General features: G+C 43.5%; 1 protein-coding gene across 1 annotated transcript in view; it reads left to right on the top strand.

Moving 5' to 3' along the window:
* LOC306746509 (contactin-associated protein-like 4) overlaps positions 1-14,654 on the top strand; it is a gene marked incomplete at both ends in the record, with an annotated part of 59,081 nt that extends 44,427 nt beyond the window's left edge. The window contains 7 exons of the mRNA XM_079229431.1: positions 1,872-2,111; positions 3,600-3,815; positions 8,089-8,222; positions 9,044-9,131; positions 10,870-11,085; positions 12,504-12,575; positions 14,470-14,654. Coding sequence (XP_079085557.1) covers positions 1,872-2,111; positions 3,600-3,815; positions 8,089-8,222; positions 9,044-9,131; positions 10,870-11,085; positions 12,504-12,575; positions 14,470-14,654 — 1,151 coding nt within the window. The remainder of the gene's footprint in view (positions 1-1,871; positions 2,112-3,599; positions 3,816-8,088; positions 8,223-9,043; positions 9,132-10,869; positions 11,086-12,503; positions 12,576-14,469) is intronic.
* Between the last annotated feature and the right edge of the window lie 482 nt (positions 14,655-15,136).

The raw sequence follows: 15,136 nt of genomic DNA, 5'->3' as shown, positions 1-15,136 counted from the left end.
CTCATCAGCTCTGCAGCCCCTGGAAGCTGTTTATCTCCCCGTGACAGTCTTCCGGTTGCCGGTTTGCCGCTCTGAGACAATCACAGCGCAGCAGAGGCTGAACTCTGGAGGTCGGTTGGAGGTCGTGAAGCGAGATGTTTGGAAAACAATAACTTTTAGAGTTTAAATTCCGTCTCGGAAATAAAAACAAAAAGTGAAAGATTGACAGCTCTCCGGCTTCCCAGATACGAGCAATCAGCGCGTTGCTCCCGGACGGGGAAAAGTCAACACCTCGGAATCCTCACCTTGAGTTTCACGACGTTTCATCAGCTCGCCGTTTTCTTTTAATTCAGCAGGAGGGTGTTGCAGACGTGTGTTTAGCGGTTTATAATGAAATCAGATATCAGTCTGTGTCGTTCCCCGATGTGATCACAGAGAGGAGGAGATTAACTTTCTGTTCGTTTTGACAGAGTCAACATTACAACAATAAAGGAACTTGGAAACAGTAAATAATAAAGACAGAAGGATAAAGCGTTATGGTTGTTTCTGGCATCATGGCTGCCTAGAAATACATTAAAAAAGCATGAACAATGGTCAGCAGTAATATAAAGTAGTCATGATTGGTATGTTGTACGTGCAGAAGCACCGGTTTGGTTTGGTTTAGCTCAAAGAACATTTCACGATTATATTATCTAAAGTTCAGAATGTTTTTCATCTCGTCAAATGAATTCTGGCGGAACGTAAAGGAAGGTGGACGTCACAGTTAGATATATTTACTCAAAATATGTTTTTTGGCATCCTCTTTGGATCTTCTTCAGTGTGTGTGTGTGTGTGTGTCTGTCTGTGTGTCTGTCTGTGTGTGAGTGTATGTGTGTGTGTGAGTGTATGTGTGTGCGCGTGCATGCGTGTGTGTGTATGTGTATGTATGTGTGTTTGTGTGCATGCGTGCGTGTGTGTGTGTGCATGTGTGTGTGCATGTGTGTGTGTGCATGTGTGAGTGTGTGTGTGTCCACGTGCATGCATGCGTGTGTGCGTGCATGTGTGTGTGCATGTGTGTGTGTGCGCGTGCATATGTGTGTGTGTGTGTGCGCGCGCATGCGTGTGTGCATGTGTGTGTGCATGTGTGAGTGTGTGTGTGTGTGTGCGTGCATGTGTGCGTGCATGTGTGTGTGCATGCGTGTGTGCATGCGTGTGTGCATGTGTGAGTGTGTGTAAGTGTATGTATGTGTGTGTGTGTGCATGTGCGTGCATGTGTGTGTGTGCAATCGTGTGTGCATGCGTGTGTGCATGTGTGAGTGTGTGTGTGTGTGTGCGTGCATGTGTGTGTGTGCATGTGTGTGTGCATGCATGTGTGCATGTGTGAGTGCATGTGTGTGTGCATGTGTGAGTGTGTGTGTGTGCGTGTGCATGCGTGTGTGCATGTGTGTGTGTGTAAGTGTATGTATGTGTGTGTGTGTGCATGTGCGTGCATGTGTGTGTGTGCAATCGTGTGTGCATGCGTGTGTGCATGTGTGAGTGTGTGTGTGTGTGTGCGTGCATGTGTGTGTGTGCATGTGTGTGTGCATGCATGTGTGCATGTGTGAGTGCATGTGTGTGTGCATGTGTGAGTGTGTGTGTGTGCGTGTGCATGCGTGTGTGCATGTGACAGTCAAAAGCCGGAAAACAGAGAGATTATGTGATCGATCAATGTATCGAGAGAAAAGTAATCCACAACAATTCAGCTAAAAGAAGGATCGCTTCAAGCCACTTTTTAACTCTGGTTGAGACTTCTCAAATGTGAGGATTTACTGCATTTCTATGCTTTGAGTTTTTCTGGCTGTTGGTTTGACAAAACGAGGAAATAGAAAACCAAAAGGATAAAAAAAGCTGACGTGTTCCCTCTGTGTCGTCAGGCGGCACGGCGTCCCGGCAGAAGGGCTTCCGGGGTTGCATCCGCTCCCTGCAGCTGAACGGCGTCGCGCTGGACCTGGAGCAGCGGGCCAGGATCACGCCCGGCGTCCAGGCCGGCTGTCCGGGCCACTGCAGCAGCTACGGCTCGCTGTGCAGGAACCAGGGCCGCTGCCTGGAGAGGCCCAGCAGCTTCGCCTGCGACTGCCGCTGGTCGGCCTCCACCGGAGCCTTCTGCGACAGAGGTGCTCGGACGCTGCGGATTCTGGGATTCTGATGTGTGTTTTGAATCCCCAAAATAGGGGAAACAATCTTCTCTTTAAGGAATGAATTCATCGTTCCTCCCTGTCTGGCATCGTGTCTGTGTCGCAGATGTTGGGAAGTCAAATTAAAGTTCTGTGGCGTTGAGGCGTGCAAACTGCTGATGTCAGCACAGCCGCCTGAATACGATACAGAGAAATCTGTGTATATATATATATATATAAAAAATAAAAAAACTTTGAGAAACAAAGTCAGACACACTTAAGTCTTCAATTTACACAAACACACACATGAACAATTATTCACACACATGTATAAACTGGAGCCCTGCAGATATAACACGACACAGTGTGAAGTCAACACATCACATATTATTATTATTATTATTATTATTATTATTATACACAGCTGCTAATCACCTTGATCCTGTGGGAAACATAACATACAGAATATCTCGAGGCCATTAGTGACGTCTGGGGTTGGCTGATAATTCTTCTTGTTTTGACCTTTTTCTAGTTCATATTGTAGTTACACAATAGAAGTCTGTGTCACTACCTCAGATGTTTTCCTGCAAACATAAAGATCTCTCAGCATTTAACAGCTTGTGAAAGTCTTATCTAACTACCTCAATATTATCTCACTATTAGTATCTCTTATCTAAACATCTAAAGTGCAGATGGTTTAACTCCACATGTCTTTGTCGCATCGCCCCCTTCAGGTCCGTGTAAGAACACACACCTGCGCTCCTCGTTGCTTAAGTCGTCCCGTCAGCGTCACGCGGCCTCACATTAGTGCAGTGACTAACCGCCCAGCTGTGCTGTCTGTCGGAGCGCTATATCTGCAGCGGATGTCACGGCTCTGATGCTCCGCGTGGGACGATTAGCAGCCACGTTTTGCGTTGTTCTCTTCACCTGCCAGGTGGTTTTCTGTGGCGCCTCCAGCTCATTAATGAGGGGCTGTGAGTGCTGCATGCAGTTTATGATTCATACTGTCCTCCCTGCAAGATCAGCTCTCAGCAAAGACAATCAGGAGCTTACATGCTTCCTCATATTTAATTATGGATCATGCCGTCTCTGCAAAGCTAAATAAAGCTGGAAACCAACCTTTTAACAGCCGTAACTCCCCCCAAAAACGCAAATAAGATTAAAGATTCAAGATATGTTTATTGTCATATGCACAGATAACAGACTCCGTACAATGAAAAGCTTATTTAGCAAGGTCCTCCTTACACACAGAATTACAATAAACTTAAGGTAAAACAATTAGAATTAGAATTAAGAATTCAAAAAAACATTGCTATAAATGCTAATAGTAAAATATATAAAATTAGGCACAACAATAAGACAGTATCAGTTTCACTGAGTGTATAAAGTGTATAAAGACCCACATGTGCACCATAACAGCAGCAAATAAGACAAATGCTTTGTAGTTAAACGTTCTGACATTGTCTTCTCCCTCCTCATCCCCCACAGAGGTCTCAGCCAGCTTGAAGTCGGGAACATCCGTCAGCTACACCTTCAGGGAGCCGGCGGTGGCCGAGCTGAACCGGAGCATCATCAGCTCCTCCTCCGTGAACCTGAGAGCAGAGAACGTGTCCCTGAGCTTCAGGACCAGCCAGAGTCCGGCTCTGCTCCTGTACGTGGGCTCCCACAGCAGAGAGTACCTGGCGCTGCTGCTCAACAAGCACGGTGAGATCCTCCCGCCGGCTGTTGTCTCCTCACCGGACGCCCTGACTGCTCCAGAATGGCAAATATCAGTATTTACGCTGCATGGGGCTTCCACGATTCTGGTTTTAATGTTCACAATATTGACAAGTCTGGGTATAAGAGAGGTTTCATGATACAAGCAAGGCAATACATTGCCATTTTTTAAATCTAATTTTAGGATAACTGTCATAGTACAAAGAATGCACCATCATCTGCAAAACATATGAAAAGGTTTCCATGCCGTCAGGACAGTGAGACCATCACCGCCCCCGTAACATCCAACAGAATAGCACAACGTTTCTTCACAACCGCAGCAATGGAGACGCCTCTGAAACTAAAATATCTGATCCGATATCCCGTCATCGTGTCATTCATCAGCTCATTGACACCACAAAGGAACCACAAACACACGTCACTCCCTCCCTGATGAGCGTCTCCTCAGAGAGGAGGAAGAAGAGACGGCTCACGCTATCGCTGCATCTTAAACCAATGATGGAAATGATAGCAATCACATCCATACAGGGTTCGTCGTTTACAGATGTTAAAACATACGAACAATAGGAATTTATGTATTTATAATTAACAATGTTAATGTATTAGTTGACATAGTAGGAAAGAAAGTCATCGGAAAATCTCCACTTTTATTGCAATCTATACATAACAAATGTTTTGGGGAATCGATGCATAATCACAAAACCTAATATCACGACACTGAAGTGGAGCAGTATTTTCTTGCACCCTTAGATTGAAGTGTTGGTGTTTTACAGATCCTTTGACTTCAAATGCAAGAAGCATATTTTTGACTTTTGATGTTTGTGTCGTGATGCATGAAAGGGACGCTGGGAAGCCTCTTTACTGACGGATGATGTGCTCAGAGTCGCTGTTTGGATCATCCATAACTCCTCCCTCTTCTCCTAAAGCAAACTTCCTGTCAGGCTTCTCCTCTCTGTTCTCTCGCTGCTTTCCTTCTTTCAACCAGTTTCCTTTTGCCTTTTACGTCGACGTTAAATCAGACGCGAGGCGAGACGGTCGTTTGATCTGGGGAAGAAAGACGGCCGATAAAAAGTTTCTTTTGGTGATGTAACACGTTGTGACATTTTATTAAAGATCTACATCTTCAGTGCCACAGAAAATCATTAGCTTTGGTCTTCTCTTTTTATGGGATTTGTTTACAATGAAAGATATTGCCTGCCTTATCTTCTAAAGATCATGCTGGTAGTTTTCATCCGTCTGGATCTGAGGGAGACATAAAAGTTACAATAACCGTCCCTCTTATTCTTTTGTAAGAGTTACATTATTGTTGTGTTGCAGCTGTGAACTTTTTGTGAAATTGCCTTCAAACCAGTGATTACAGAACCGAGAGCAAAGAATTCACAAGCTGCGTGATTGAAAATGGAACGGAGAAGACAAACAAACATCCACATGAATGTATATCATGAAACACATTATTGTATATACGTAGCTTTCTTGTATTAAAATGGAGGGTTAGAGTTGTTGTTTTTTCGCAGCTTATTCAAATGCCGAGGTTCTCGTTCAGTTTTCTGCTTTAACGCTGATTTCTATGCATAGAATCCAAACCATCAATTCCTTCTCGTGGTTGAAAATGTGCGTAGCGACAATCTCCAAGGAGCGGACAAGTGTAATCACAGACGCACCGATTCCTGAATTACAGATGCACAACTCGACTGTCTGCCATAATATGGATAGATTGTGAGCCATCATTCTTGTGACCATTTATTTCACAGTGAATTAGGCCGTTAATGCCTCTGTTACATCTTGTTTCTCTAACACTGCACCGCTGAGGCTCAACGTGAGAGAGGCAGAGAATCCATTGATGGCATTTCATTGGGATCAATCCACATTTTAATGAACTGTTGTGTTAAGGTGCGATTCATGTTAATCGGCAGGTGTACCATGTGTGCAACAGTTATGAGGCAAATTAAAACACTTGCAATCTATGCATTGAAGCTGTACCGTGGAAACATATATGTTGTGATATGCAAATCTTTATATGACTTTATTTGATATATATATATATATATATATATATATATATATATATATATATATATATATATATATATATATATATATATTGAGCCGCTGATATTGAAACCAGCACAGTTTCACTGCCGTGTCTGCTGTTTGTGTCCTGATGAAAACCAAAAGTAAGCATTGACTTAATGCGTGTTACGCTACACTTGTTACATAAGGTAGGATAGTTTAATAGGGGCATTTGTTGCGTGTTACGTTGTTGCTTGTTACATTGTTGTGTCACTTTGTTGTGTCACTTTGTTGTGTCACTTTGTTGCGTCACGTTGTTGCGTCGCTTTGTTGCGTCGCTTTGTTGTGTCGCTTTGTTGCGTTGTGTTGTTGCGTTGCATTGTTGCGTTGTTGCGTTACGTTGTTGAGTCACGTTGTTGAGTCACGTTGTTGCGTTACGTTGTTGCGTTGCGTTGTTGCGTCACTTTGTTGCGTCGCTTTGTTGCGTCGCTTTGTTGCGTCACGTTGTTGCGTCATGTTGTTGTGTCACATTGTTGCGTTACGTTGTTGCGTCACGTTGTTGCGTCACGTTGTTGCGTCACGTTGTTGCGTCACGTTGTTGCGTCATGTTGTTGCGTCATGTTGTTGCGCTATGTTGTTGTGTCACGTTGTTGCGTTACGTTGTTGCGTTACGTTGTTGCGTTACGTTGTTGCGTTACGTTGTTGCGCTACGTTGTTGCATCACGTTGTTGCGTCACGTTGTTGCGTCACGTTGTTGCGTCACGTTGTTGCGTCATGTTGTTGCGTCATGTTGTTGCGCTATGTTGTTGTGTCACGTTGTTGCGTTACGTTGTTGCGTCACGTTGTTGCGTCACGTTGTTGCGTCACGTTGTTGCGTCATGTTGTTGCGCTATGTTGTTGTGTCATGTTGTTGCGTTACGTTGTTGCGTTACGTTGTTGCGTCACGTTGTTGCGTCACGTTGTTGCGTCACATTGTTGCGTCACATTGTTGCGTCACATTGTTGCGTTGCGCTGTTGCGTTGTCAGGTAACACTGTTACATTATGCTGTTATTTTATATATATATTTTGTTAAGTTATATTGTTACTGCACCATGTTAAGGTGTAATATTATGTTGTAATGTTACATTGCTACATCACGTGCTATGTTTCATTATGTTACGCCGTCACTTGGAGTCATAAAGTTATGACGTTGCGATATATCCAGTGGTTTGTAGCAGTTCATATCAGCTGTCAACAAAGCTTTATTTATTTAACAGTTTGGCTTATCTGGATTTCATTTCTTACTGAAGGCTGAACATTATAAACCATGTTAACCGTGTATCCCCCTTTTGAATCAATGTGATGTATTATTATAGTTGGAAGGATACAAAATCATCCAACACCAACTTTTCCCGACTTACTGGCCGCATGTCACAGGGTTCTGATCTGGACTCACCTCCTGTGACCTGTGAATCTGTGGTGTTAATACACTCTCCTTCTATTCTCCGCTAATAAATGAGGTACAAAAGGAAAGTGTTAAAAGTCTATAAAAATATAATGATTGAAAAACCTCTGACACTTACAGAGAAACTCTTCTTTCCTGGTCGCCATGGCAGAAGGATTTCATGCATTCACAATTATTCACAAGATATGCTCATATGAATTTCTACAATGCTTTAATATGCTCTAGTTATTATGCATTTGCTCTGTAAAATGGATAATACGCTTTCCTATAGGTCTTATCATCCACACAGCCTGCAGACATTACATGGTATTCATGTGAATGCAATGAAATTATCCATTTTAAATTAACATTATGTAAATTAACTTGAGTCTGTATCACATTTTTGGCAGCATTTGGCCGTAATTTTCTAAATGTTTAATTATTTTGGGTTCATTATTCAACTGCTGGGACCCTGGAACACCCAGACGCCCCTTGAGACATATTAATATGTGTAATACATTTTTTTATAAGTAGTAGTCAAATATATTAAAAAAGTTTTAGCAATTTATTAAAGTGAAATGTTTATTTTAAAATCTTGCATATTCAGAATGATTGTAAAATAAAAAAGAGAGACAGAGAGAGAAGTAATCTCATTTCTTTATTTTTCAGCAGATAAACTTTATTTCTTTGTTAATATATAGACCATATTACCCAAGATTTGCTGAAATAAGAACAGTATTTTATTTATTTTAAAGGCTCTATGTGTTCATTGGGAGGTTGTGTGTCTTTCATTCCCCCGTGTTGGGTGTGTTATCTCGTGTGTGCAGACATGCTGGAGGTGAGGTATCGCCTGGACAGCAGCAAAGACGCCGAGGTCCTGAGGAGCAGCGTGAGAAACCTCGCCAACGGACAGCTGCACGCCGTCGCCGTCAGCCGGCGGGCGGACGCCGTCTCCGTGCAGGTAACGCTCACACAAAGCTTCCTCTCAGTCTTGCTCTGACCCCTGAGTCACCCCAGTGTTCCCATCAGCCTCTTTGTCAGTTGACTCCAGCGACAAGAAGAAGACGGCGGGGAAGCAACTGCAGATAATAAAAGCTGAGCTGCAGAGACACAAACATCAGCAGCTTTGGAAACAACTGCAAAGTCTGTTTTTCTCTTTCCTTCAAAACAAGACTTGCTCTTCTAGCTCCGGGCACCAGATCCTCCTGCTTAAAAAGAGTTTCTATTTATACTGGCATTGGGGCACATCATCTTTGTTTCATGAAAATGTGCTCACTTCATATGCGGATGATACACCGCTGTACCTTCAACGGAGTTTCCACGAACAAACACCACCAGATAGCTCTCACTTAACTCTCGAGATACTCTTTAGCGTCTGTACACATCGTGCATTCGACTGACGAGCAACCGACACAGTATATAGAACGGGATGGTGCACACAGGGCGGGAAGGAGGAGTCAAACGAGCTAGGCTGTTCGTAGCTATACCTGCGGAAAAGAATGCTCCTTAATTTGGGTGGATGGGGCGGTGGATGGGTCCTACCCACGTGGCGATCTTTTCCTCAACCGAACTAAGTATTTCACTTATCTTAATATATTGCATCATCTTTGCTTTGTCAGATCAACATTTTCCAATTTGTGCAACCATGAAGCATTTTTATTTGCTATAACATGTGAAGTTCTTTGCAAATGACCATTATTTTCCATCCAGTAATCGGCTGTATCTATATACCAGCAATGTTGATTATTAAATCTTATTTTGAAGTGATTTTTTTTCTTCCAGATTGACGAGAACACCAAAGAGGACTTCAACCTGACGTGTGATGTAGAGTTCAGCGGCGTCCGGTCGCTGGTTCTGGGCAGGCTGCACGGTGAGTGAGGCGGCTTCAAAGACCCAGACGAGGCCTTTCAGGCTGAAGAGCACTCAGACTCATTTAAAGAGGCTCTGCCTCATCAGACAACAAGGTATTGAAAACTTTCACCATGACGGCTGTAAGACTTCTGTCTAGATGACATAATAGGTCAAGAACAAACATTTAGAAATACGTCTACATGCCGGGAACTCTCTGCACTGAGACTAGATTTAATACGAGGTGGTTAGACATGACAGATTTATAAAGGTTCACCTGTAAAAAACGGGAACTGAACCAAATATATTAATATATTATGGATTCCTTAACTCATTATGAATATCTTTGACTTTTCCTGTAATAAGACCAGAAAGACCTGTCAATCACTGTAAGCCCCGCCCTAAAGCATCCCCTGCTTTATGGTCTGTTTGACTATAAATTACCATAATTACTAAATGAACATCATGCTGTATTGAAGAAGACTTGAAACTAGAGATTGAGACATAAACTCATGTTTATAATGTTTACTGAGGGAATAAATCAAGAGAGAAGTAGAGTCATTTATATAGACTTCTATACAACCCGAGGAGTCACCCCCCTGGTGGTCAGGAGAGAGAATGCAGCTTTAACACATGAAGCATATACTTCTATACAACCAGAGTAGTCACCCTCTGGTGGTCAGTAGAGAGAATGCAGCTTTAACACATGAAGCATAGACTTCTATACAACCTGAGGAGTCAAACCCTGGTGGTCAGGAGAGAGAATGCAGCTTTAACACATGAAGCATATACTTCTATACAACCAGAGGAGTCGCCCCCTGGTGGTCAGGAGAGAGAATGCAGCTTTGAGCTACAGCCACTGTGACTTTTGTCACGAGCGAGAAAAAGATCTTGTGCAGGATTTCATGCATAATAAATGCAGAGAACACTTTCTTTATTGCCACAACATTGCTCTTTTTATGCCACTGTGTCCTGAACACACCACAGTTGTAAGGCCAGTGCTCACTTTGCACAGCTTGCACTGTCGTCTTCATACAAGCTGGACTACTGCAGGCTGCTCTCTTACAGGGTCCAAAGCTCTGCCTGCGAGAAATGTAATGTACTGATGCCAACTCCTGTGCTTGCATACAGAGAGATTCAAACTTCCCAGACAGGACAGGCGTTTAAAAGCCTTTGAGGGTGTTCTCTTGGGAGGTTATGGGTCTTTCAATAATGCTATAATGACTCTCTCACTTCATACATATTGCATCCTCTTTGGAGGAGTACATTGCGGTGTCAGGTGTTTTGGAGAGATGTGGCGGTACAGCGTGGAGTGCTTTCGCTCGTTCATATTCAGCAGGTTTATCGCAGTGTTAAACAGTGAAGATGTTGCATCTGATTAACTCACAGAGACAGAAACTCACGTCAGGAGAAATGTCTGCAGGAGGAAAAAGCAAATACGGATGCTCTTCATTAAATAAAATCCAAACGACGCCGGGGAAGCAGTTTAGCATCTCGAAGACTATCCTTTCTGCCCGGTTTGCCTCAGACAGACCCGACATGTAACGGAGACACAGCTCCACTGGGATGCACTTTGTCAGGACCCAGTTATTTTTGAACAGCGCCTTCCGAGACAGACTAAGAAATAGGTTGTTAATAAGACGAGAGGCCGTGGGACTTCCCTGCCCCAGGTGCAGCGCTGCCACTGCGAACCCACTCGTCTTCTATCGGCAGGCTTGGGTTGCACGACGTGTCCCATGTGTCGTTCTCTTTGCCTTCAGACTCTGGGGATTTGGATCCGGAGCTGTCTCGGCTCGCCTCTCTGGGCTTCACAGGCTGTCTGTCGGGCGTCCTCTTTAACTCCGTCAGCCCTCTGAAGGCCGCCCTGCTCCACCCGGACACCAGCCCCGTGGTCGTGACCGGCCCTCTGGTGCCGTCTGTTTGTGGCTCCACTTCAGCCAATCCCCACGCAGCAGAAGCCACGCACCACCTATCAGGTCAGAGGACACGTAAACCTGCACTTTCAAGTGTCTCATATCTTAAAGTTAATCTAAATGATTAACTTTATGAAGGTTCAGACACCTGCAATTAAACTTCTGTAGTTATTTGAACCCAAACAGTGATCTGACCACGTGGTATTGTTGCCTAAACCTAACTGAGTTCAGTTTATGGAATCTTAGACTTATAATGTGAGTCTTGTGGAAAACCTGGACCTGACTAGCGGTTCTGCATGTTAAACCCATCAGATGAATACTTTTGATTTTCAATATCATCATAAATGCAGAGTCCACAGTTTCCCACTGCATTCTAAAGCAACCCGGGCCTTAAACACACACACACACACACACACACACACACACACACACACACACACACACAGTTCAAGAAGTGTTTCCTGGTCTCAGTTTGCTCCTTACAGGTTTTAATTGGTGCAAACATTTCAGTAGCACTTCATAATAAGTACACACTATTTAGCATTAATTAAGCATAATCAAAAACTTAATTCATCCTTTATGAAGCATTAACAAATGGAATACTTATTAGTAACTCATTAGTATTCATAAACACAGTTATAAATGTTTCAAGCTTGGGTTTTCATATTTTATAAATGATGGATTCCCCATTTGTAAATTAAGTATTAAGGACTTATAGATGATTAATAAGATCATTTATTAAGTGTTAGTAAATGATAAAACAAATATTTAAATGTCATTTATTCATGCATTTATTTGTACATATAATGATTTATATATGCACTTTATAAACATGTTTTAACACTGCTTTATTAATTCAGTAGTTACTAATAAGTATTAGTTAAGTATGTTCTGTGACCTCATCTAAAGTGAAGACTATCTAAGCTTTGAGTGTTCATGTTGGAATGAAGTGTTTATTCATGCCTTACTAATGCTAAAAAGTGTGTACTTATTATAAAGTGCAACATTTCTGATGTCATAAGAGAGGATAGCAAACTAGTTGTTGTACTGCGCCCACTTCTGTCTCTCAGGACTCACATTGATCCACAGGATCTGTGTGGGTGCTCTCCAACTTCCCAATGGGGCCTTTGGGTGTTTAATGACATAATGACACCGAGCTAATGAACCCGACCAGGCAATTAATTCACTTTCCTTTGCCGTATCGTTCCCCTGTGGTCGCGATACAGAGCGCTCAGTGGAGGTGAGCCGTGCCGTCCATTATCTGTCTGTGATTCCTGTTGAGCTTCTCTCGGATGTTACTCTTCATTTCTAATGTCACTAAACACCTCCTTGCTCCTCTGTTTTTTCTTTTCTTCTCATCTGCTCGCCTTCATTTCTTCTTCTTCTTCCTCCCCTGCATTTGCCATCTCTGTTCTTTCCTTTACGGCTTCTTCTTCTTCGTCTCCTCCTCCTCCTCCTCCTCCTCTGTCCCTGTGCTGCAGGCCAGTCTGGACCAGTGGGAAGAGGTCAGCCTGTGGTGAATGCCATGAGGAGTGACTCTGCTCTAATTGGAGGTACAGCAGCAGCCATGTTTCTCACTTTAACGCCGTCGTTATCCTCAGTCCTGAGACGGGGACAAGCCGGCAGAGACGATACGATGCTGCCGCGTTGTTACAGACCTCGAAGGAGTCTTGAACTGCTGTTTGAGGGCGTTATTAGGAGGAGCTTTAAACTGGTGAACCAGTCTTAGTTTAGTCCTGGTCCTCTATAGACCTCCATCAGTAAACAGACCACCAGAGAGAAGATGGTCTTAAAGTCTAAAAGGTTGGATTCTGGTGAAACCAGATAAATCCTGCAGGTTCAAATTTGAATGTGCGTTGTATATTTGAGTTACGCGTCTTTAAACATTCTTTGGTTGTCCGACAGGACCGTTTTCATAAAATGTGCACGCTGTGCAGCAGTTTGAAGGAAAGCTCCGACTTATCACTCACACCAGCGTGGCTGTGTCTGGACACACAAAGGAAACCGCAACTAATTAGAATACAAATGACTTTTCCCTGAGTGCAACGCCGGTACGTCTTTTTTAATAACAGCGGCGCAGAGACCTTCTATTAGCTGGAGAAAATGAGCCGGCTGCACCTCTAATGATGGAGGGGAAGCAATCTAACGTTGGGCCGCTGACCGTGTTGCTTTTAAGTAGGAGTTTTATTTCCTAATGCAATGTTTCATCTCCAATTTGGTTCTGTAGTTCTAATCGTCATCTACAAGCGTGCTAAAAATACCAAATATTTGAAGTCATTGTGTTAAACAAGGTGTGTCTGAAATTAGCCGGGTATTTTAAAGTTGTTTTAAAGATCAAAGCTATTGATGGTTGGAATTATATCCTATGAAATCATGTGAATTGAGTTGAATCAGTTTTTTTTGTTTTTGTTTTATGGAAGTAAAATGCAAACTAACCTGCTGCCTTGTGTGTGAGGAGACAACTATCCCATAAGCTGCAGAACGTCCGCAACACAACACTGTTTGATGTCCTTAGAGAGGATCCAGACTTGTTAACAAGACTGAAGCTGCTCATTATATTCTCAGGAAACAGACCTCGAGCAAGTTTGTAACGAAGAATTGGCAAAACAAAGTGTGTCCAGAGCAGGAGGCAACCTCTGGTCCTGCCGAGTGAAACCGATGTGTGTTAAAGCTGCATTTTCTCTCCTGACCACTAGGGGGCGACTCCTCTGGTTGTATAGAAGTCTATGCTTCATGTGTTAAAGCTGCATTTTCTCTCCTGACCACTAGGGGGCGACTCCTCTGGTTGTATAGAAGTCTATGCTTCATGTGTTAAAGCTGCATTTTCTCTCCTGACCACCAGGGGGCGACTCCTCTGGTTGTATAGAAGTCTATGCTTCATGTGTTAAAGCTGCATTCTCTCTCCTGACCACCAGGGAGTGACTCCTCTGGTTGTATAGAAGTCTATGCTTCATGTGTTAAAGCTGCATTCTTTCTCCTGACCACCAGGAAGTGACTCCTCTGTTTGTATATATATAAACATAAATGACTCTACTTCTCTCTTGATTTATTCCCTCAGTAAACATTGTACATTTTGTGGTAATTTATGGTAATTTAGAGTCAAACAGACCATAAAGCAGGGGATGCTTTAGGGCGGGGCTAACTGTGATTGACAGGTCGCTATACAGCGTCTCTACGTCACTCCTTCACAGTACAAATATTGTCAATTCCGTTCATTGGTTGCAAAAAACAACAACATGGCGACAGCCGTAAATCAAGATGGCGACAGCTATCATCAGCCCATGACGTTTTTTGCCAATTCATAAGATTTTCACTGGGTAGAAAATAGTTTTTCAGTTGATCCTTTAAAAAAAAAAGATGGTAAACAGCCCGGCGTGAGTAAACGACGGCAGCGTTCCCGCTGAGCCGCTGTACTTTAACTCGAGCCGCTTCCCCTCCGCTCCGCAGGTGTGATCGCGGCGGTGATCTTCGTGAGCGTGTCGGCGTTAACCGTGATGGCCCGGGTCCTCTACAGGAGGAAAGGGACGTGCCGGAGCCGGGAAGTCAAGGCGGCGCAGCCCGAGGAGAACCCGGAGCTGCCGTTCAGCCGCCAGGCCGGCCCGAGCGAGAACCAGAGGGAGTACTTCATTTAGGAGGAGGGCCGGAGGGGTGGACCGCACAGAGACAGAGATGCCGTGTCGGGCCGTCGGTGCTTTACGGGACGGACTCTGCACGGACCGAGCCGGAGAGGAGACTCTGAACAGAACCACACACTCGCCTTCTGTCTTCTCTTCTTTTGTTTTTGCTTCTGTGGTTCGTAAAGACTGCACAACGGTGCAGCAGAGCAAAGTGTTGAATTTGTAATATGTCCGTATACTGCCAGAGTGGAGACTAATTGTAAATATTTAAAAGACGTATGACTTTATATCAATCTGTCCCTTTTTCTCTGTCCCGTTGAAACCATTAAATGAGGCGTTGGTACGAAAGTTAAAACCGATGTGAGTAATGAATGTTTGACATTTTGAGTGAGTTTCCAGTTGTTTGTTGTTGTCGCTTTGTTTTTGCACATGCTGTGCTCATATTGAACATTTCTCATTTCCTCAAAAGTTTTGTGATTATATTTAATTACCATTGA

This window comes from Taurulus bubalis, assembly GCF_910589615.1.
Source record: "Taurulus bubalis genome assembly, chromosome: 14".
Classification (NCBI taxonomy): domain Eukaryota; kingdom Metazoa; phylum Chordata; class Actinopteri; order Perciformes; family Cottidae; genus Taurulus; species Taurulus bubalis.
Note: the sequence above shows the minus strand (reverse complement) of the source record. Positions and strands in the feature narration are given on the sequence as shown.